Raw genomic sequence first — 21,515 nt, 5'->3', positions numbered from 1 at the left:
TGTGATCTGACTGCCAGGAAGGACGTTAATGCAAGGTCTGATTGGTGTCCACATGGATCCACACTGGTTTGAACAGTTGGTTGTTCTGCTACATGTTTCTGTTCCTCTTGAAAAATCGTCTCATCACATGATTCTCAGTTGGAATGGAGAGAGAAACCATCAGATCAAGTGTTTTCATGGTTAATAAGTGATCATATTTTCCCATTGAACAGATTATCAAAGGTTTATGCCATCCCTCCTCATCTGATTGTAAACTCCTTCTGATCGGGCCAGTCTGTTCTGATTGAGGTGATTAATAGAGGCAAAATGTAATGCAGTAATGACGCTTGCAAAGAATGTTTGATTCAGGGAATCTAGTTAAAATCTATTTCTGTATGATAGTCTGCTGAAAATATAAACATACTCATCATGATCTGTTCACGTTGATCCTATTCAGGTCATTTCCAGACACATGGAGAGAAGTTAAATCTGTCTTATCAGTAATCAGTATCAATAAATCCTTTCTTCTAGATACATGTCACCCAACTGTAGCTGAAGAAAATGAAATCAGAGCAGAACGTGGGAAGAATTGATTGGGCTCTTTTGACGAATGATTAGAAAATAACTATTTACAACACTTGCTTATCTACAAACACAGAAATCGCGTCCTCAGTAAGAACATGCACAAGTCAAGGACCTTAGCAAAACAAAATTGATTTCTTTAAGTAATGTTTGCGTTTTTAACACACTTTCAAAAACAGATTACTGTCAGCTCTTCTGTCGTTGCCATGGCACTCAGACTACAAGCATGTAGAAAGTAATAGTATATACATTTAACAGAACAAATGATAGTATTGTACATTTCAATAATATTCCCTGTGTGACTGAAGACTCAGACATTATAGTCCATATATAAGCAGGAATGATTTTCAAAGCAACGCCTTAGGAAATTTACATAACTCTTCATAGTTTCCACGAAAGATATCTCACTCTGCAAATGAATGTTGTCGTGTAGCTTATACATCCACAAAACTGAATAAGTTTTGTCGGTAATTACAATGATCTCATCGAGTAAATTGGCATTTGCTGCATGGATGTTGCTAAATGACACATCCACGCGAGCCTGTATAAATGAGATCCCTTAGAAAACTATTAACATCGGTTGTGTTGAGAATTACAAAACAGAAAAAGAGAACCCCCGAACACTGTAATACTTTGCTCTGTACATAAACTTTTGAGGTGTGGCTTTACACACTAGTACAATTTGGAATCTCCCTTGTGCTCTCGCAGGCGTTTCCGACTCCTCCTGAGCAGAAACGAATGAAACAAAAGAAGAACAAAGGTGGTTAGTTTGGCTTTGTTGTTTTAATGCCAGTAAAACAGTTGACTGTCTTGCTATGGATGCCTTGTTCTTAATTTCCATCAAAGGCTTTGAAGCTGTTCGAAAGCCTGCAAGTTAGAAAGTGGCCTCATCTGAAAATATGTTTCTGAAGCACCAATCGCGGATAGAATCAATGCACAAATGAAAGAGTAACAGCGCTTTAAGTTATTTCTTTTTCTTTTCCTTTTTTTAAGCCTATTATTAGGTCAAAACTATAAAAACAGATGTGGATATATCAATACTGATAAATGATATTTATATAAGAAAGCTTGGGTTAGAAACTGGCCTTGTGGAATTTGACAGATGTGGGCTTTTACCAGGCGTACAGTCCAATGAAAGGCTGCACTTATGGGGAATTCAGTATTCATTGATTTTGGCAGAATAGTGCTTTTGGCTTTGATTTAGACCATTCTTATGATTCACTTCAAGCCGATGGTGGTTCTAAATCACTGCAGTAGCCCTTTTACGTCTAAACTTTCTACTGCCTCGCAAGTGCTATTTTATCATGGATGAATCTGGGAAAAAAACAACCGTTTTACATGTCAGTCTCACATCTGTCAAAGCAAATCAAGAAACCTGAAATAAAACGTATCTATACTTGCCAGACAAAGTACTTTTTATCTCTGCACTTTGGTTATTTTGTTTTACAACATCTTCCTGTTCAGTATGAGCCGGTGCCCCCAGCTTCCTCTTGTGTTAAGTCAAGGTGCTACGAGATTTTATAAGAGGCTGAATGTGCTCTGTGGAGGAACACTGACCTAATGCAAAATCTAACAAAGAACACCGAGGTGAATGAAAAATAATCAGCTCATGGCCTTGGAGCTTGAGGGTGTCCTAACATTTCAATTCTCTACAGCTACTCCGCATTTCAACAGGCAGGTCAAAACCGGCCGGCTCTTCAAGACTGCGAAACTGCAGGAGCCCGTCGGTTTTGTCAACTATCTCGGAGCCAAATAAATCCAAGGACTGCACTTGCCAGATGACCTGAACCACTTTCTTTCGGTAACAATGCAAATCAGACTCTAAAAATCGTAGGTGGTCAGAATGGGGAGTAATCTGTTCATGGCAACCTTTTGTTTTTGTTCAAATATGCTTCGTAAACAAGTCAAACTGTTAAAGAACAGGCAAGTGATTAAGGCTGCTGCCTTTGTGGTCCTGCTGAATGCGGAAGCCGCATGCTTACATGTGTTTGTTTAATTAGTTGAAATGTTAAAACTGCTTTGTTTTTATGTCAGATTGTTACTTTAAAACCATCTCCCTTTAAATCCTGTCTCAGAATCTCTTTCAAGCGAATGTCTTTAACGGTAATGTCAGCAGGACAACACTTTGACCGATCCAACACATCATTAAACCATCACTTACGATTGACCCTGGCATCCAGCTCCTTCTCCATGAGTTCTTTGGATGTGGAGAACTCACTCAGCGTGATTTTTGGCGTGCTGTCGCCTTGGCCCACCGAGCCAATCATCTCCTGCTCTTTCTCCTGGTTCACCTCGGCGTATATGTTGATCCAAGGTATTTTTCTATGAGTAAGGAGGAGAAAAAAAATCAACGAATGAGCCTCAGGACAAGACCATGTCATGGCAGCATCGTTCAACAAAAATAAAAAGTTTCTACCACGAGTCAATATATATATATTTTAAAACACTGACAGACTTCTCATCCAAAAAAGCCAAGCTGAAACAAGGGCAACTGGACTCGTAGGGTTTCTTGAACATGTTTCATCAGAGAATTTTCATAAAAGCACTGCATCCCTGTTCGCTTCAAACCCAGGGAGGAAGAAACTTTTTTTCACCACAAAGATAAAACATCCAAGCAGCAAGTTAACACTTTTTCAGTGCAGTGCAGAATGTACAGACTTGTACATTGGAGAAACAACAACATGCACATTTTAGGTGGGAAGCCTAAGGAAGCCTAAATAAAATCCGTCCCCAAAGGTTTCACCCTGTTCGCACATTGAGACTGGAGCCTCGGGCTGATAATTTGTTGTTAGTGAGTATGCAGTCACCGAGTCACTGATAGACCCCAGGCATGCTAGTTTAAGATGTTCCTATACTCCAACTCCACCAGTCTCTTAGAGCTGAAGAAACTACTTGGGTGAAACATCTTCAAGAAACTCTACGAGTTGCATTTGTTTCACCTTGCTTTCTGGATACGCCATGACCTGAATGACTGAGAACCCTCACAGACATGCTGACAGAAACCTGTTACCTATTAGATTGAAAGATCCCTGTGCCCTGATGCTGATATAGGCATCCAAACTTTAAAGTTCCCCAGACTGTAATTACACTTCAGTAACTAATTTAGAGGCAAATTACACATTGGCATCTCTACCCATCTGCATTTATAACACCTAATATACATCTTTATTTAGTCATCATTCAATTTAATTCCAATTATTATTCAGTATGGCTATTAATTGCTCTGTTTTGTCAACTGGGAGATTTTTTGATAAATGCATCCTCTTTGGACTAATGGGGAAAAAATCGTATCCATAATTAATGACAGCTTTTCCATTTCCCTGAAACTTTTCAAGAGAATAATTTTGAGCATGAATAATTAATTCAGCAAATAAGAGGCGAGGCACAGAAGCCGCATATTAAACCATTTAAGATCGTATCGCTTTTGCATTTTACCGCCGACTGAGCTCGTGCATTAGAATCAAGAAGAAGCATGGATCCAGATACTAGAGACCCGTCGAATGGAACCAGTCGACGCGGCTAGGAGTGATTGGCCCGGACTGTGCTCATCTGGTGTCATCAATAATGGAGGCCACGGTAATAGATATACTGTAAAGTACTTGAGCATGCTGTATGTGAGGTGAGCGGAAGTGATCAGACAGATGTGCACCTCTTAAATTTGTAGATTAGGAACACCGCTAGGCCCAGGAACACCACCGATAGGAGCATGAGCATAGCTGAGCTGCTGTGTCTGGGGCTGGAGTCCACCAAGGGTGCTGTGGGAAGAGGGAAGAGCACAGAGATAATGTTTGCTTGTTTGGCAAAATCTAGGGCTTGGTGATGGTAATGATAAATCTAAAATGCGGACTGTCTCTTATAACATGTAAGGCAATGAAAAATAAAGACTGTTAAGTGAAGCCCTGTATTTAACCTTTTAAAACAGTTTGACGTGGTTCATTCACTGGTCCATGTGCATACTAATGAGATGACATATTGGTAGTCAATGTCCTGATAAAGTGCCATTCAAAAATCAAACTCTGACCTAAGAATACTACCCATGAGCCTTGGCTGCTGCAAACAAGAGGAACCTAATCAGATTAGAGAATCACGCGAAGATGAATCGTCACCTTTTTTTGTCACATTGCCAGATAGATTGACACCTATGGATAATATGGGCAGATGACACGCTGGCCCGAGATGTAGATGAACATTTTTTATGAAAGAAATGAATGAGTCTGGAAAAGCTCCTGCCACTTGTGGACTCTGCAAGTAAGAACCCTACGTCCGTTTCGTATGTTCACCCCAAGAACCTGACCTACCTTATTATGTGTATCATTTATTTTTAATCTCTCAAATGTCGCAATGTGTAGTGGTGTAAAATTGCCGTTTCTGCAAATCCATTTTGAAATGGTTAAATGCACTTATATTTATCACCACCAAGCACTTGGTGTGATTACTATCACAGTGCACACGGTGCACTTATGAAGCTTTCACCTTAAATTGTTCACAATTTTGAGAAGAACAATAATGTCCGTCATTGAGGGAAAATCACAATGCAGTTTCCACCTTGCCAAATTTTTGCCTCGGAGATGAAGGTGCGTATGCGGCTGACCTTTCTCAAGCAGCTTGAAGGCTTTCTAGACCTTTTCTTTGGAGGCGAGATATAAAGTCGCATCCAGCTGGGTACACCTCTGATGTCATTAGAGAACAACACACAACAAAAAGTCACAGGACAGCACATGCCAGGTTGTTAATGCCTAACACTTTGAGCCACATACAACTCATGGATATGTGTCCCCAGAGATGTGTACCCAATGAAATCGGCCAAGCAATGAATTCAGGGACGGATCCGTCCAGCTGTTGGACACGGGCGTTGCTGTGGATTCCCGAACCAAAAGAAAAAAATAATAAAATGTTTTCATTGTGTCTCCAATCAATAGCAGTGATTTGATGCAGCAGCCTTCCCATTCCCACCATTTATGAAACAAAAGGCATTGCTGACTTCTCAAGCAATTTGCTGGATTCTACCTCTGCCCTCAAATTGTACAGTGTTCTTTCTCAAGGACTAAATAATCAACATAATTATACTCGGTGTAACACTCATTTTGTGGTTGGATGGCCGTAAAAGAAACCGAACAGATGTTCAGCTTTTGATGGCAGGCATAAAAGATCCCTCGTCTCAAGGAGCTCCACTTAAAATCAAACCCCTCCCACACTCCCCTGTGTTCTTTTGCTTGGGATGGAGGCAGGCTGACAGGAATTTTAATTGGTGGACCAAAGAAAAATTCACGTTTTCAAAACACCGTTATTGCTGTTGTGTTTCTTGGCACTGCCAGATGAAAAATAGAGAATTCTACGACATAATCAAATTACCCCTGCAAGTTAATATGGATGACATAATGGCAGTATTGAAAGGAGTCAGTCCAAATGTTTCTTACCCAGAGTTAACTGCGTGTTGTACACAATCACCCTTACGCCGGGCTTCAGCTCGAACTCCACCAGGTTTTGGTTCAGAGCGCTTACAATTATGTCAGATGCCTGTTAAACAGATACAACAAGGCACGGCTCAGCATAATTATAAAGCAAGTCAATTTTTTTTACAATTTGTAAAGCGAAGTCTTGCAAACCGTACCCGTTCCAGCTCTTCCTCGCTCTTTTTCTTGCCCTCTGATTGGTTCTTGTGAGGTAACAGGAAGAGCTCAGCAGCTGTCGGAACCCCAGGGAACACAGCAACCAAGAGCTGCTCCTCCGGGAAGTCGGATACCTGTCACAAAGGGTAGAAATATGTATTATCGCGCTGTGACACAGTGGATATAATGACAGAATTAGCTTCGTGTTACGAGAAGAATCACACAGAAGCATCAGTTCACTCAAGTGATCCTAAGGGATGGTTCATTTTGTGAATGTAATATAAAGACTACTTTGGGGATTGAAGGAAACATGAAACTTGGTTACGGTAACGGTTTCCCTACTATAGAGGAAAGTAATCTGAAGTAAACCGAAATGAGTTTGTATTTTACTCAGCTGTTCGGTAACGCCCACCAAATGAAGCAAAGAATGACAGCTTGGAAGACAATGGAAGGACATTATTTAACACTTTTCATTAGTGCTTTACATTTAAATGTTACATGATCAGAAATTGCAGGATTCGGTATAATGTTCCATGAGAAGTTCCCTCTTTGTAGTCTTAAGATAGAACTTAATTATGTACTCAGACTGCCATTCAAGATGTAATTGCCTGCCTGCCTGCGAGCCTCTGCTGGAAGCTAAGAGGTTGTATTCACTCAGTGTTAAAAGCATAAATGGTTCAGACGTTCATCTTCAAGTAGATTGTGTTTTTTTTTTTTTGTCAATCTCTTCTAATTTTCTGTCATTAAAATTGGAAGTTGGCCTATGCCTTCAAAGCAAATAACATACAAATTACCATCACACAAAACAAAACAAAATACTTGAGATTTTGTGTTAATTCTTTTTGAATATTTAAAGCTGATATCATGATTACACATAGTTTTAACTGGTAAAAAAAAATAAATAAATAAAAATCCCTAGAAAATATGGAAAATGCACGAGTACTCTGCCTTATACCACAACAACAAAACCACATTTGTTTAGGATGTTAAAAGATAAACACTGAAGCAAATGAGCATCAGAGAACCCGAAAAGCATGAATAAACATGATGGACTCAGTCTGACCGGTCAGTCTAATTCCATGTTTCTCAAAGATCTCAGTTTCATTCTCTTTAGCGACACCTATGGCAGTAAGTGGTAATTGCAGGTTGGTGTTTCAACCTCACATGCCACGGACAACCAGCTTCAGATACTGTAAATGTAAAAGAGTATTTTAATATTACTTCATCAATGGGTTATATGCTCCATCACTATTTTTCTACTTCATTTGCAGGAAAATCTGCCTTGCAGGATCTGTAATCTGTCTTATGAGTGAAGATATATTTTAATATCAATGTTGCCTAATGTTGGGGAGGTTCAGTTAATGATGGTTAGAAATTTATTATAATTCTTATTATTTTATTTACTAATATATCATATGTCCGGCTTCATAGGGTTAACCAAAAGATAAAGGCCACACGGCAATGTATTTAAGTGAAAATCTTTGAGACTGCTACTGTACCAATACATATACTTTTCTTGAATATAATATTTTTCACACTTCATCGGTGCATTAGTGTTGCAGCCAGCCACCGACATCGCTCTGGGAAGGTGGCGCTGGAGTAACTCTACACCTCAGATGACCAATAGTTTTCCCTTGCAAACAGCAGCAGGTCCGTTCTGCTCCACAAGAATGAGCAGGAGGAGAGGCAGAGATAAACATGGTGCTACAGAGGTACAAAGAGACACAGAGTGTTGACCTTTATCTCCAGCCAGGAAATGTAAGTACATACCACTTTTCCAGCGCAATTTAACAAAATATACAAGAGGCTTTTCTGCAACACTGAGCATTTGCACATTAGTAGACCTGCAAAGCCACTGTTTCCCAGTTGGATATTTCAGTAATTTACACTTAAGGTTATAGACCTATTGCATTAATTTGAAAAGAAACGCCATGAGACAGGGTGTAAAGAGAACACTACATTTTGCTGTGTTATATACATGCTACAACTCCAGACATTAGGAGAGTGCCAGTTTTTAGCTAATAAGACAGCAGCATCCGAGTATTGATGGTGATGTCCAATGTCTGGTTTAAAACACAACTATTGCATTGGCTGCCATAAAATCTGGCACACACTGAGGATGAACCCAAATGACTTGAATCATTTCATTTATCCGTTGATAGCCACAGGAGCAAATGTCCTAGCCTGGAAGCCAGACAAAGTTTCCCCGCCCACAAATTTACTGTGGCAGAAAGTAGATCTGGACACGGTCCGTTGTGAAGGGCAGTCAAATAATTTGGGCGGGCTTTATGAGGGGATGGACAGATGAGTACACTGCAACATAGTCATACACGTCATCTGTCTGGAGTTTTATTGGCTTCCAACAAAATGGCTCTTATCGGTTGTAGGACTGTGCGGTTGTATGCAGAGGCATTTTTATTTTCTCGGTATCAGTCAAAGCAAAACATTTCAAAGCATCTATTCCCAATATGATTGTCAACTTGCACTTATTACAATGTGCACAATGGTACTAGGTTTTTGTGATCATGTTGGAGCAGTCTGTCAAAGTCCAGACTGCTTTCAAGAAAACAGCAGTCATTCATGTGAAACAAATTAAAGTGGAAAATATTGGTGAATTCTTTCGTGCTTCACCTCAGTTTTCAAAGCTTATTTTTAATTGTGATGAACAAATGCTGCTAAATGTTTCTCTTTTTATTGCAGCCAAGTCTCAAGCCTATTCAGATGTTTGGCTTTTAACCAGTTTATATGAAAAAAGCGAGGGTGGTGATCCCTCTTCGTTTCAGAGGCTGTGATGTTGTTATGTTTTCTCTGTGTATGGGCGGACAATGGAGCGGGTACAAATGACATAAATTATCAAGCACTGAACTATTTGAGTGCCAAAGTAGTGGACAAATGATAGCCATGGGCATGCCTTCCAATGAGGGAAAGGGCAGTGGAGGGAGAGATAAAGGGAATAGGATGACAAAAGAGGCAATAGCCACTGGAAAAAAAAAAAAATCAATACACTCGGACCGTGTTTACTCTCGCTGCAATCACTCATTAGTTTAAGGATCTGGCTGACTCACTGCTGGAAACAAAAATCAGACCCAGATGGCAAGGAGGATGAGGGGTGGTGTATCCCAGTCTGCTTTGAAACAAAGATTTGCAATATTCCACAACTTGATTTGAAGAAATATGATTTGAAGAGGGACATTCATTCTACAGAAGTAGATTTTGCTTTGGAACATTTTAGTTAAAATGAAAAACTCCTGGGTATTTCACTTTTTCAGGAATTCTGTCTGTGATATTTATCTGTCCGTGTGATATTTACATCATTTACAGATTTACAACATTTATGACAAAATTGAAAAACAGCAGGCTATAGCGCAGCCAGAGAGTAGTAACACTCCATTGGGATTTAACTGTGGGGTGTGTTTCTACCAATACAGAGAAGAAAATACCCCTGCACGTAATTGGATAGTCCTCCAACCAGTCAGAGCAACAGAGTATGTGACTGTTCGTCTTTCAAAGTTATTTTGCTGCCAGTATCTTTTACAACAGACGTGACGGTGAACTCGAAACAGCCTGATTCTCCGATAGTAGCCATTTTGTTGTAAACTTCACCGATCAGGCGTAACATTATGACCACCTTCCTAATATTGTGTAGGTCTGCAGGAGTGTCATTGCTATGGGATGGGGGTGCCTTGTCTTGTCTAGGTTGGTGTCACATGTCATGCCAGGTCCGAATGTTTCCCAGCAGAACATTGTATTGTCACAAGACGGTCAATGTTATTTACTTCTCCTGACAGTGGTTTTAATGTTATGGCTGATCGGTGTATGTCGCCGTTAGTCTTCTATCTATTGCCGCATAAAGTCTGCCCGATCAATTTGATTTGCCCAACGTATCTTTCGTGGGGCACAGTCAACTGCCAATGGAGCGACTCCAGACCGATGGCTTCCAGGCTAGGATATAGCCAGATCTGTAACAGTGTACTGCGGCACAGCGGAACTTTGAGTCAAGTCAAAGATAAAGTGAAACTACGATCGTCATCTCAGTTTCGTATGTTAGCAGGTTAATGGAGTTCAGCTGAGGTGGATGAGAACGTCATTTGTCTTCCAGGTATTTGGTGAGCAAATCAAAGTTGGGCCTGCTGCTGGTACCAGCTGTAAAGTTAATCCCAACCAGCCCGAAGGAACGGACCTGGTAGTGGTGCTACAAGGAAAATCGAAACCAATGGCAGTTCACCGAATAATTTAAACTTTACCTTCAGGCGGTGTTAGATGTCAAATGAAAGTGAGCCGACAGGATTAGTCCACTGTGGAAAGCAAATGCCTGAAACTCATATAATGCTGATCCATCCAGTGGTTCTAAAAACATTTTGCTCAAATTATTAACCGAATTGTCAACCTCGTGCTGTCCATGAAAGGAAAGGGGAGGGTATCCCCAGAGTCAGAGGGATTCATCCTCTGGGGAAGATGAATGCACATGATTGTAAGTAGCCATGTAATTGTAACTGGGTCAAGGCAGTGGCTGAACTGGCCATCTTTCTCATTCCTTTTTCATCGCTTAAAGCAATCTAATCACAGCTCGTGTATTTATGAAATTAATCCAAATACTAAATTAAATTCTGACTGTCCCATATGTTTTCTAATAATCAGAGTTAATTATTAACATTCTATTATTTGGCAGGGGAAGAAGATAAAAAGGACATGGTGGAATTGCTGTGCATGATTTACCAGGCATCTGCTTCATGGAAAAAGTATTTTAGTGCCTCTGGGGGAAGCTATAAGGAGATTATATCGGGATAGCTTGCATTAACTTTCTAGGGAAGCTGGAAGGGAGCGTTAACATTGTAAACTGACTGTGAGCTGTGAAATGTAAGAAGGAGGTGGCTGGAGATGGACAGTGGAATAAAATAACCTCCATTACTGAATGTGCATTCAGGACAAGCAGAGGCAGCGGCGCCGAAATGAGGCGAGTGAAGAGTGCAACGTCATGACTTGAAGCATTCGGCAGCCGCAGTACAAAGCACTACACCTCCGGTAAATGGACCTTGACTTTAATTGCGAGTTGTTCCCTCTCTCATCTCCTCTTTTATTGTCTGGGAGTTGTTTACTATGTTGAAAAACCATCAGTGGCGGACTGGCCTCCGTCTCAAGCAAGAGTTCTCATCCATGAAGAAATGGTGGTAAAATAACCCTTCTAGTCGCCACTCGGACACGATGCTTGTCTGGAAATGAACCCTGTGTCAGCTGCAGTGTCTGATATCAAACTTGGCAAACGAAAACGATTAATGTGGGATTCAAAATTATTGTGTACACATTAAAATCAGTTCATTCGACAAAAATGTATTTGATTCTCATGCATATTTCTCTTCAGTAATACACCACATGTATCCAGACACCCTGGACAGGTTGCCAGTCTATCACAGGGCTAACCCAGAGAGACAGACAACCATTCACACTCACAATCACACCTACGGCCAATTTAGAATCACCAATTAACCTAACAAGCATGTCTTTGAACAGTGGGAGGAAGCAGGAGCACCCGGAGAGAGGCCTGGGATGTTTATTGTTTTATTGTTTCATTTTGGTAAATTGCTCTTTTAAAGTGATTACATTGCTCCATATTCCACTTTTATGTTTTCATATTCAGTGATTACTTGCTAGGCTACATCTAGCTCTTATTGAACCATAACTGCACTGAAAGACTGACAGAACAAATGGACTGAGCCATATCTGTTGATTTAGGACACCATAAAAAAAAAAAAAAAAACACCATTAAAAAAAAAGGACTATCCAAAAAAAAAAAAAAAAAACACTGTTCAAGAATGTTAAGATGCTATGACTGTGGTTATTTCATGAATAAAAGACATAACTGTCTGTAAAACCACACACTGTACTTTTTGAGCCTTAGCCCCAGTGCAGGTTGGAGGTTCCGAGGTAGTTGCCATTTTTGCCTAATTAGTAATTTACCCATGTTTTTAGCCCGCTGTAACGGGCAAGACAACAGGTTAATCTCAGTCACTTTACAAGTAAAGTACAGTGTTATGCACTTTTGGATCTATCTATCCATTTCTGTCTGCTTATCTACAGCTGGGTCACAGTTTCCAAAGCTCTCCACTCCTTAGCAACATTTTCTAGTTGCTTGTGGGGGATCCCAAGGCGCTTCCACGCCAGATGAGATATGTAATCCTTCCAAAGAATTCTGGGTGTACCTCAGGGTCTCCTCCCCGACTGCGCCCGTTAAACCTCCAAAGTGAGACGAGACGCCCAGGAGGCATCCCCACCAGGTCCCCAACTGACTTTAAGTGACCCCTTTCGACAAAAAGAGCAGCGGCTCCTCCTCATCCCAGCTCTAAAGCCGAGCCAAGCCACCCTACAGAGGAAAGTAATGTTGGCCTCTTTTATCGGCATTACCCAAAGTTCATGACCGCAGGTGAGGGTCGAAACGTAGACCGACTGCTAAATCAAAAAGGTTTGCCTTACAGCTCAGCTCCCTCTTCACCATAACGGCAGATTCCAATCTGCCTGTCCGTCTCTTGCTCCATTTTACCGTGACCTGATACTTGAACTCCTTCGTCTGGGGCAGGAACTAACACTCAGCTATTTAAAGATGGCAAATTTAAAGTGTAAGAGATTACAGAAGAGCGCTCAAAACATGTCCATTTAAAAAAAAAAATTCTCTTTCACATCTGTGATAACTGAAGCACGCAAGCATTTAATAGCTGGAGAAAACATCAATAATTGGAATGATTAATTTAAGAGGGAGTTCAAACATTCATAAAACAAGTCTACAGGGTAGTGTCAGTTCAGTGTGAATAATTTAGCAGAAACCTGTTACTTCTGTTGAATGGATAAATTCTACGGGAAAAAAAAGAATCACTGTTTAGGCAAATCATTGATTCATATGACAGCACAGGAAAAGATAAATCAGTCGCCTCCAGAGCACTGGCCTGAGTCAGGGTTAACTGGGTTACTCATGAAATCCCCTTCAAATATTTTTAATTCTCCTCCAGCAGCACCCACCTGCAGTTTTAAATCTCAATATGCCTGTAAGACGGCTAAGAGCACAGCCATCAAATGCAGCACGCTATTCATGAGCTGTGAATGACGAGATGAGTAGCACTTAACAATGATGGGTGAGCTTCCCACACACACATTGAGAGCCCTTGCACCCCTCCGAAAATCAAGTGCGTGCACACACACACACACATTAAACAGTGAAAGATATCGGCGCTCCTAAGTCCCCGCCAAAACCCCTGTGCTTGAAGTTCTAAGAAACTCTTTATCTGTGACTTTTAAAATGAAGGAATTGGCACTCATGAAGCCATCTCTGGAGAAAAGGCAGGCAGAGGCGTCTCCGCACCTGTCTGATGATGAATCACGGGGTGGCCCGAGGGCGTTCTCTCGTCGCACCAGTGAGCCCAGAGTATTGGGCAGCAGAGGAGTATAGGAAATAATTGAGGGAAAAAAAAAAAAACAGGATGAGGCAGAAAGAGAAGGAGCGGAAGATGGAGGGACAGAAGGATGGGAGGCGAGAAAAAAATGAAAATCACTCACTTGAAGCACAGCCTTCTTAATTACTCTCCCCACATCCTGCCTCCACTCGGGTATGTCGGGGTTGAACTCATCCAGATTAGGGGAGAAAGATAAAAGCAGAGATTTGAAGAATTCTGTCGAGAAGAGGCGAGGGAGAATTGGCCATTAATTCACTCAGATCCGAAGGCATTATTCTCAGCGAGCTGTGCCAGCTGTCATTTTGCTCAACTTGAGTTTCAGGTAGTTAACACTTGATGAGAAGAAGAGGGTTTCTCATATCCCCCACACGTCCCTTCGGCTAAATGTACCAGATGCACTTCGAGATAATTAGAAAATGTCACAGCTTTACGCCGACCCATCCGCTGGTAATAAATCAGTGCATTTTACAGACACTGGCTGCTGGATTGCTTTATTTCCAATGAAGACATATTCTTCAGAGTTATGTGATACAGTTCACTCAATTAGGAGTTGCTTTATTTCGGAAATGAATAAAAAACTTCCACTTCTTTCCATAAAATTATCATCCAATGAATATGCACCGGTAGTACATATTCATAGGATGGCAGTTGTGACATTATGTTCCAGGATCTGGGGTAAGAAATGCTGACCTTTGACTGCTATGGTCTTGGTGTCCTGCAGTATGTTGTTGGCTGCAGCCACCTGGACCGTGAGGGTGTGCATCCCCTCGCTCGAAAAGGTGTATGAGATGCTCCCGTCCAACGTGATCACCGGCTGCAAGCACAAATTTGAAGTCAAAGGTAAATATATAAATCATGTCATACCTCTCAAGCACCTCTTAGATTGGTACATAAAGCCAGGTGAAGTAAAAAATACTGGGAATACCTCAGACCTTTAGGTGCTTTCAACAACAATCATGTGGCCTGTTCATAATGAAGGACAGAGGAGTGAGGAGTCGTGCCAGAAGCACACAGTGACTCTTCTATAATTAATGATAATGTCTCTAGAGAAAAAGTCAGATCATCAGAGTAAGCGAGGTTTAACCTCTGGTCATAGATGTCTGCATGAAAAAGTGTGGCAAACCAAACTGCACATGGAGATAGATGTGTAGATATCAGGATAAAGTCATACAATTCCCCTGGAAATCTTGAATTTATGCACCAGCTACTGTATGCGTGTTAAAAGTATGTCAAAACCATATATCTGAAGATAAAAAAACGTGAACAACAAGGTGACAATAGAGGGGATCGCCACAGTGATTAAGATTCATCCTCGTGGACATCTGTACTAGCCTTCATAACAGTCCCTCTAAAGATCTGTTCACACGTTCGGTCTCTGTTCCTCTACGGTTAATTTGAGTTATTTCTTCTGCTTCTTTCTCCTCACAACTTCCAAACCTCCCGCACTGTCAAAGTCAGCATTACTCTCATCCAGTGATCTGTCTTCCCATGTATTCTCAGTCACTCTTCTTCAAATTCATTAAAATCTTGTCACTCTGCCTTTCAGACTATCTGTTGTGCAGTCTTCATCCTCCTCATATTCACCTCATCCTGGATGTCCAAGGGGACGGAAGTGTCCATCAGCCTATCTCCTCCATCACCAGCAACGGCGTCTAGACTCCAGGGGGTCCTGTCCCTTTCTACTACCTTCATCTGGGACTCCGCTCTTTCATGTCACTTCTCATCACTCTGCCAAGTCGTTCTCAAGCTCTTGTTACTTCAGTTTTGCACTTTACTCCCAAATGTTGCCTCATTGAAAAAGCTTTTAGATGTTTAAGTCTGGGCCAAAGCGATGGAACAGTCAACGGATCAAAGCCGTTCATCAAAGCCCTAATATGACTAAAAACATGGTTGAAAGGATCTGGAGTTACAACTAACAACTGTTACCACCCTGATAAAGTCTGTGTAGACTTGTTGACACAGAGTGGTGTGGTGGAGAGGAGAAACATGCTTTCTAATTCTAGTGGATTTGAAGCTTGCCTCTAAGCTTTGCTCTTGTGAATAATGACAAAAGTTAGAGACACATTCATGGGAAGACGGCCTTTCAGTAAGGAAAGGTACTTGAGGATAATAGTTAGCTTTTATTCACCACATCCATTTGTACCTTGTACAGCCTTAGAATAATGACACGGCTAAAAGCCAACGCTGCAAGCATCAACAGTTAAAAGCAAACGTGTGTTAATGAGCGTCGCCCTTCGGTGATTACCTCAGTGTTGTTGCCCAACCACCAGAAGTAAGTGACAGTGCGTGAGTGGCTGGGTAAGACCACCGCCGTGATGTTCACCTCTTTGTTTCTTATGACCACGAATGGAGCGAGGAGCTGGACGTGCTCCACTGGACCTGAGAAGGAAACACCACAGAGAAGTTGATATTATTTACTGCCCACTCTAATAAGGCCCACTTGAGAGAGTCCTCCTGATTCAAATACGAAAAAGCCATTTGGCAAGATCACAAAACCCATGTCCATGAGGTGTGAAGTTAGTTGCAGGGAGAGTAATACTCCCAACGGCATCACTTTTATATGACAGTTTAAGTGTGCTTGGGTTTTTGGCCACAGTCCAAAGACCTGCAGCTGAGGCAAAACTCTAAATATTCCAAAGGTGTGAATGTGAGAGTGGCTGTGTCCAGAGTGTTTCTCTATAACTCATGTAGTGCACCTCAACTCCCCAAAGTAGTCTGTACAGGAAGAAGTGTGTAAGAAAAATAGATGCAAGCAATGACTTTGAGAACAAATACATACACGGATGTGTATGTAAAACAGTTGTGAATCATCAGAGAATAGACATGGGCCTTCTGAGGGTGTCCTGTGGTGGGCCTTTGGGTCCTATGGGTTGAGGGGAGGGGCCTCTGTGGATCATCCCACAGATACGTGATCAGTTTGGGATCTAGTGAAGTTGGAGGCCAGGTCAACACGTTGTGCTGTTCTTCATGTTTTTTTAGTTGTTCCTAAACCGTTTTTGTGTGTGTCCCTGTGCAGGCTGCTGCCATCAAGGAGTGTCATTGCTATGGGGTGGGGGTGTCTGGTCTGGTCTAGGTGGGTGGTACATGTCTAAGTAACATCGACACGAATGCCAGGTCCAAATGTTTCCCAGCAGAACATTGTATTGTCACAATGTCACATTGACCAATGTTATTTACTTTTCCTGTCAGTGGTTTTAATGTTATGCCTGGTATGTATACTGTCAGTCTATCAGTCTATTTGAAGAGTCTACCGGTCTGACCATATTTAAAGGCTGTCTCCTCAAATTTTGATCCTCAAAATGATGTCAAATGTGTTTGGGGAAATTCACAGAAAAGGTTTAGTGGAGGAACTCTTAAGTTGAAGCTTTCGGATGGATTTAAGTAAAGACTTCTTTCTCTCAAACCATTTTGCAGCTGCATAAAATGTGACTGTGAACATCTTATTCATTGTGAGCATCTACCGGTCAAATTAGAGATTTATGTGCAGTTTTAACAAGATAAAAGTGAGAAAAGAAAGCAAAACACAACCATGTAAAACAGCCACAGCACTAAGATGATATAATAAACCCTATATCAAACTGTGGTGGCGTTTTTCTTCCAGTTTACAACTTGATTTCTATACTGCAGTAATTGCGAAGTGAGTCAGACAGAGTTCTCCCAATTAGACCGTCTGAGCCTCATGCTGGCAGGTGTACTGAGATTGCCTAATAGGTAAGACATATATGGCAGGGCGCTTTAACAATGCGCATGCTGTGATGGCAGGAGATGAAAGACTGTATGTTGGTGTGATCTGGGTCTCGGATGCCTCTTTATTTTTGAATCCATCGAGTTGTGAGACAGGCAACAATTATTATAAATAACAATGACTGTAAGTTGGCTGTTAGTCTCTTTTTAATTTCATCCCCGAATGTTGGAGAGAAAATAATCCTCAGAAGGAAAACTTTTCTTCCTGCCTGCTGCATTTTTGAACAAATGACAGCAGTTGATGTTTTCTCAGGAGGGAGAGAAAGTTTTTAAAAAGAGTTTGCATTTATGCGCATTCTGGTTTGATAAACCGATGAGTTGGATTACAAAGCTGTTTTGTTCACTATTGTAACTGTGTCCCAAAATACAATATTTTAATGGTTTTCTAGTCTATCACCAGGATAGGATCTGTCTCCAAGATTTCCCAAAAGAAATTCTTTGTAGAGGACTTAAACTGAGTTTTACCATGTAGCTATTGTGTGTTGGAGGACTGCACGGAAGTGTGTCTTTGCAGACTCTGCGTAGACATCGCAATACTCAAATGGGCACCACCAATGTGTCTTCGGGATAGGTGGGATCTGTTCCAGTCTCTCAGCCTATCCGTCTCCTCCAAATTGCATTCATTTATCACAGCATGACAAATATACAGTATTTGGGGGATGTTTTGTCCAGATCATGTTCATCATTTCGAAGTAGCTGGGAAGAGTTTCGGATGGTCGTTGGGTGTACATAGCGACTTTTGACACCAGTGAGTGTTCTGTGTGTGATTATATTTAGGATCCAACATCATGGTGGTCCTGAAACCATTGTCTTGGCTAAATAATGAAAGAAGTAATTGTTGTTTTTTTGGCAAGTAACCTATATCTGACGCCAACTTTGTTTACTGTAGACACATAAACCATGGTGACTGTTATTGGGTGTGGCTTTCTTCACCAATTGTATTACCAGAAGAAATGCTTGAGGTAAATCTGTGAATTGACTTAAAACCACGTTTATATGTGTAAAGCTGTGTTGACAAGTCTCCACCATTTTTGTTGGCATTTTACATGGACTACTCTTCTTGTAAGCTGGAAGGGGACGTATATTCTGCAAAAAGCATTTGATACACAGTGTTTTGGTTGGATTTCAGTTGACTAAAGGGTTACTATAAGAAGTTAGCAGGATTGTTAGCAGGATGAACTATGAACATGATGGCTCTACTTGCTGGAAACACATGGTGTGATAATTATTTATTGATTTATTTTAATCTTGGACTATCTGTTAACTCACACTCCACCCTGAAGTCATCCTCACTATTTCATATTAAAACATACTTGGGAGTATACAAGTATACATTGCTTGTATACAGCGTTTACAGTGCAGTACTGATATTTTAGTGCATACGTAATTTCAGTACTTACTGCTCCAATAATTATTGTGGCCAACGAGCCAATGAATACATTTCTGTAGCCTTTTGACTTTTGTGTTTCATAACACCCTTACTATTTATCTATGCAGGCAATTGACGCAAATGACAGACAAAGCTATGACTGGTCAACTATTTCTCCAGACGGACACCAATGGATGTTTATTATCGTTTATTATATTAGCCTGATGAGTTTTGGATTACACAACGGAGTGGATGACTAGAAGTCTATTCTCATTTTAGGCTAACCTGGAGGATAAAAGGCCTGGCCAAGAGAGGACAATTTTTGTATACCTGCTGGAACAAAGCCATTGTGAGTTCAACTTTAACTCCATTGTTGGACATCCTCATTTCCCATGTTTTTTTTTATTTGTGGCACAAAGCTGGGCGGTATTGTATCTCCAGAAGTACTTTCAATCAGCCAACATAAAAAAAACAACAAAAAATCGTTAGAATGGACATGAATCCAGACAGATATTAATCTTGGAGGTCTCAGTGGTGGGTCGTCAGGGCCAGCAAAGCCTTCTCTGCTGGCCTAAACTTTATCAAAATCACTGACTTACATTTAAATATTTTCTCATTAATCTTATTAAATTATTCCCTACAGCATGTTCTTTCCATTTTATGACTTGTCTGTCTCTCAGCTGGGGTGCAGTGTAACATTAGAGCTTTTATCCAATCATATTTCAGCTGTCATGTGTTGCCGGAGTCAAAGAAATCTGCCTGGGCCTTCACAATTAAAACAGAAGCTGAAGACTGAAGCTTGGAATGGCGCTGTATCTTTAACCAGTCACATTTCAAGTTTGTATTCTTAGGCCTTCTCTGTGGCCTACGGTAGCGTCAGCGTTCTCGCATCCTCTGATTGGAGGGCCAGAGAGCCGCTCCATTTCAGACAAGCTAGCGGTTCTTGTTCATCTGTTGCGAGCTGCGCAAGCAAAACGTCCCTGTTAACGGTTTAATAGCTAGTTTTGGAACTCACAATGACTCACATTAGGTTGTGGTGAGTAAAATCCAACGCAATGTCCTGTTTTACTGCGTATCTATATGATGTTGATAGTTTCTATAGCAGTGGCATCATAAAGATCGTATTAAGACGTGTTTTGAATAAGTTTGGAGGTCATTGAAGGCCTAGGTAGAAAATGCACTCGTGTCAAGCCACAAGTCTGCAGCCAGGATAGACACTCTCAAGTCTTCTCCAAATACACTCAACTAAACATGAAAGAAGATTTTGCAGGTATGTTACGATGGCTGACAGTATAAAGAGATGACACTACTAACAGGTCCTGGTGAGTCTGTTACCGTGGCTGATGGCAAATAAAAGTCGAGCTGCAAATATGTCGACGCCATCGTGTATTTTTGACATGACACCTTAAGGCTAACGCTGTAAACCTCTCCACTAAGAATCTAATAGGACCTGACAGGGGTCTGGGTTGCTTTACACTAATCTCAGGGCTGACGTCTCCTGTGGTGGACAGATGTAATGCGCTACTTTCGGGGAAAAACTCCAAAGAAAGGTTTGTGTAGTGCAGCAGTCGAGGGGTGCTCGTGTCGCAGAGGCTTCTGTTCGCCCTCATCCTCTTTAACCAGAACTAATCTTTATCCCCACTTTGAGATGCCTGGTGTGTGTGTCCGTGCTTGTGCGTATGTATGAATGAGAGGAGGTGAGAGAGTCATGTGGTATTAAATATACTCAGCTGAGAAATCATTGCGGTAGTTTTTGGCATTTCTCCTTGACAGCTTCACCTACACTGGGAAATAAATCCAGCTAAAATGACTGCTTTCGTAAACTTATAAATGCAGAGCACACTGGCTGACACATCAGAACAGCGAGAGGTTAAATTAAAATGGATTGAACCAGTAACTAATAAGACTGAGAGACAATTCGACATTCAGTGAAGGAAGCTTGTATAATTCCCATGGGAAATCAAAATAATATGTCTTTTCATGGCAGTCTCAACAAAGCTGGACAGCATGACCATCCTGGACTTTGTTGTGTGAAGCCTGCTGCACTTAGATAAACCATTGTTCTGGCGTCGTATCCTCAGATAACTGGCTGTTAGCTCCTCAGTCCGTCTGCCCACAGTGAAACCTTGCATAAGCAAGTTTGCCATGACCTTTCTCTCCCAAAGTTGTTTGTGTTTATCACAGCTGCTGTGTTACATAATTCTGTGTATAGGTCAGTACAGTTCGCTTCAGCAAGGATCAGCAGCATGGCTGTCATTCAGATGAACATGTTGGTGCTCACCTGTAGCTACCATGAAATACGCGAGTGGAAAGAACATGTTGCTGCTGCCTCCTTTATGAGCCAAAGCTGGAACCACACAATGAGCCGGGATGTAGATTCAGTTTCGCTAGTCTCCAAACGGCAGTGAGCTCCTGACTTCAGTCGTGTGATCATTTCTGAGAGGCGTTTCTGTAATTCATGCAAGCTACCCGGACACCTGTCAGTAAAATGCAGCATCATTCAACAGCGCCATTACGCAGAGAGTCGGTCTCATCTTTGAATTGTGTTCCACTACAGTGTCTACTCAGTAACCACATCAGGAAGAGAAAATAAAAAAGCATTTGCCTGGAAGCCAGGCCAGCTAAAGCGAGCTGTTTTGAGTCTGCTATCGTCTCTGTTGTAACAGATATTGACAGATAAATAACTTTAAAGGACAAAGAAGTGATTAATGCATTAGTAGAGAATGCCTTTATCGCTTTATTTGCTGCTTTGATTGATTGTAGGACTAGCCAGTCGCATGCGGAGGTATATTT

General features: G+C 41.3%; 1 protein-coding gene across 1 annotated transcript in view; it reads right to left on the bottom strand.

Moving 5' to 3' along the window:
- Positions 1-1,226: 1,226 nt before the first annotated feature.
- The window catches only part of sorcs3a (sortilin related VPS10 domain containing receptor 3a), a gene marked incomplete at its 3' end in the record, with an annotated part of 208,510 nt that continues 188,221 nt past the window's right edge, over positions 1,227-21,515 (bottom strand). The window contains exons 20-27 of the mRNA XM_084569223.1: positions 15,855-15,988; positions 14,300-14,423; positions 13,713-13,825; positions 6,173-6,304; positions 5,979-6,078; positions 4,211-4,316; positions 2,723-2,883; positions 1,227-1,285 (exon numbers count right to left, since the gene is read on the bottom strand). Of these exons, the coding sequence (XP_084425349.1) occupies positions 1,227-1,285; positions 2,723-2,883; positions 4,211-4,316; positions 5,979-6,078; positions 6,173-6,304; positions 13,713-13,825; positions 14,300-14,423; positions 15,855-15,988 (929 nt within the window). The remainder of the gene's footprint in view (positions 1,286-2,722; positions 2,884-4,210; positions 4,317-5,978; positions 6,079-6,172; positions 6,305-13,712; positions 13,826-14,299; positions 14,424-15,854; positions 15,989-21,515) is intronic.

The sequence above is a fragment of the Chelon labrosus genome (genome assembly GCF_963514085.1).
Source record: "Chelon labrosus genome assembly, chromosome: 2".
In the NCBI taxonomy this organism is placed as follows: domain Eukaryota; kingdom Metazoa; phylum Chordata; class Actinopteri; order Mugiliformes; family Mugilidae; genus Chelon; species Chelon labrosus.
The sequence above is the reverse complement of the archived record's forward strand: the minus strand, read 5'-3'. Positions and strand labels throughout refer to the sequence as shown.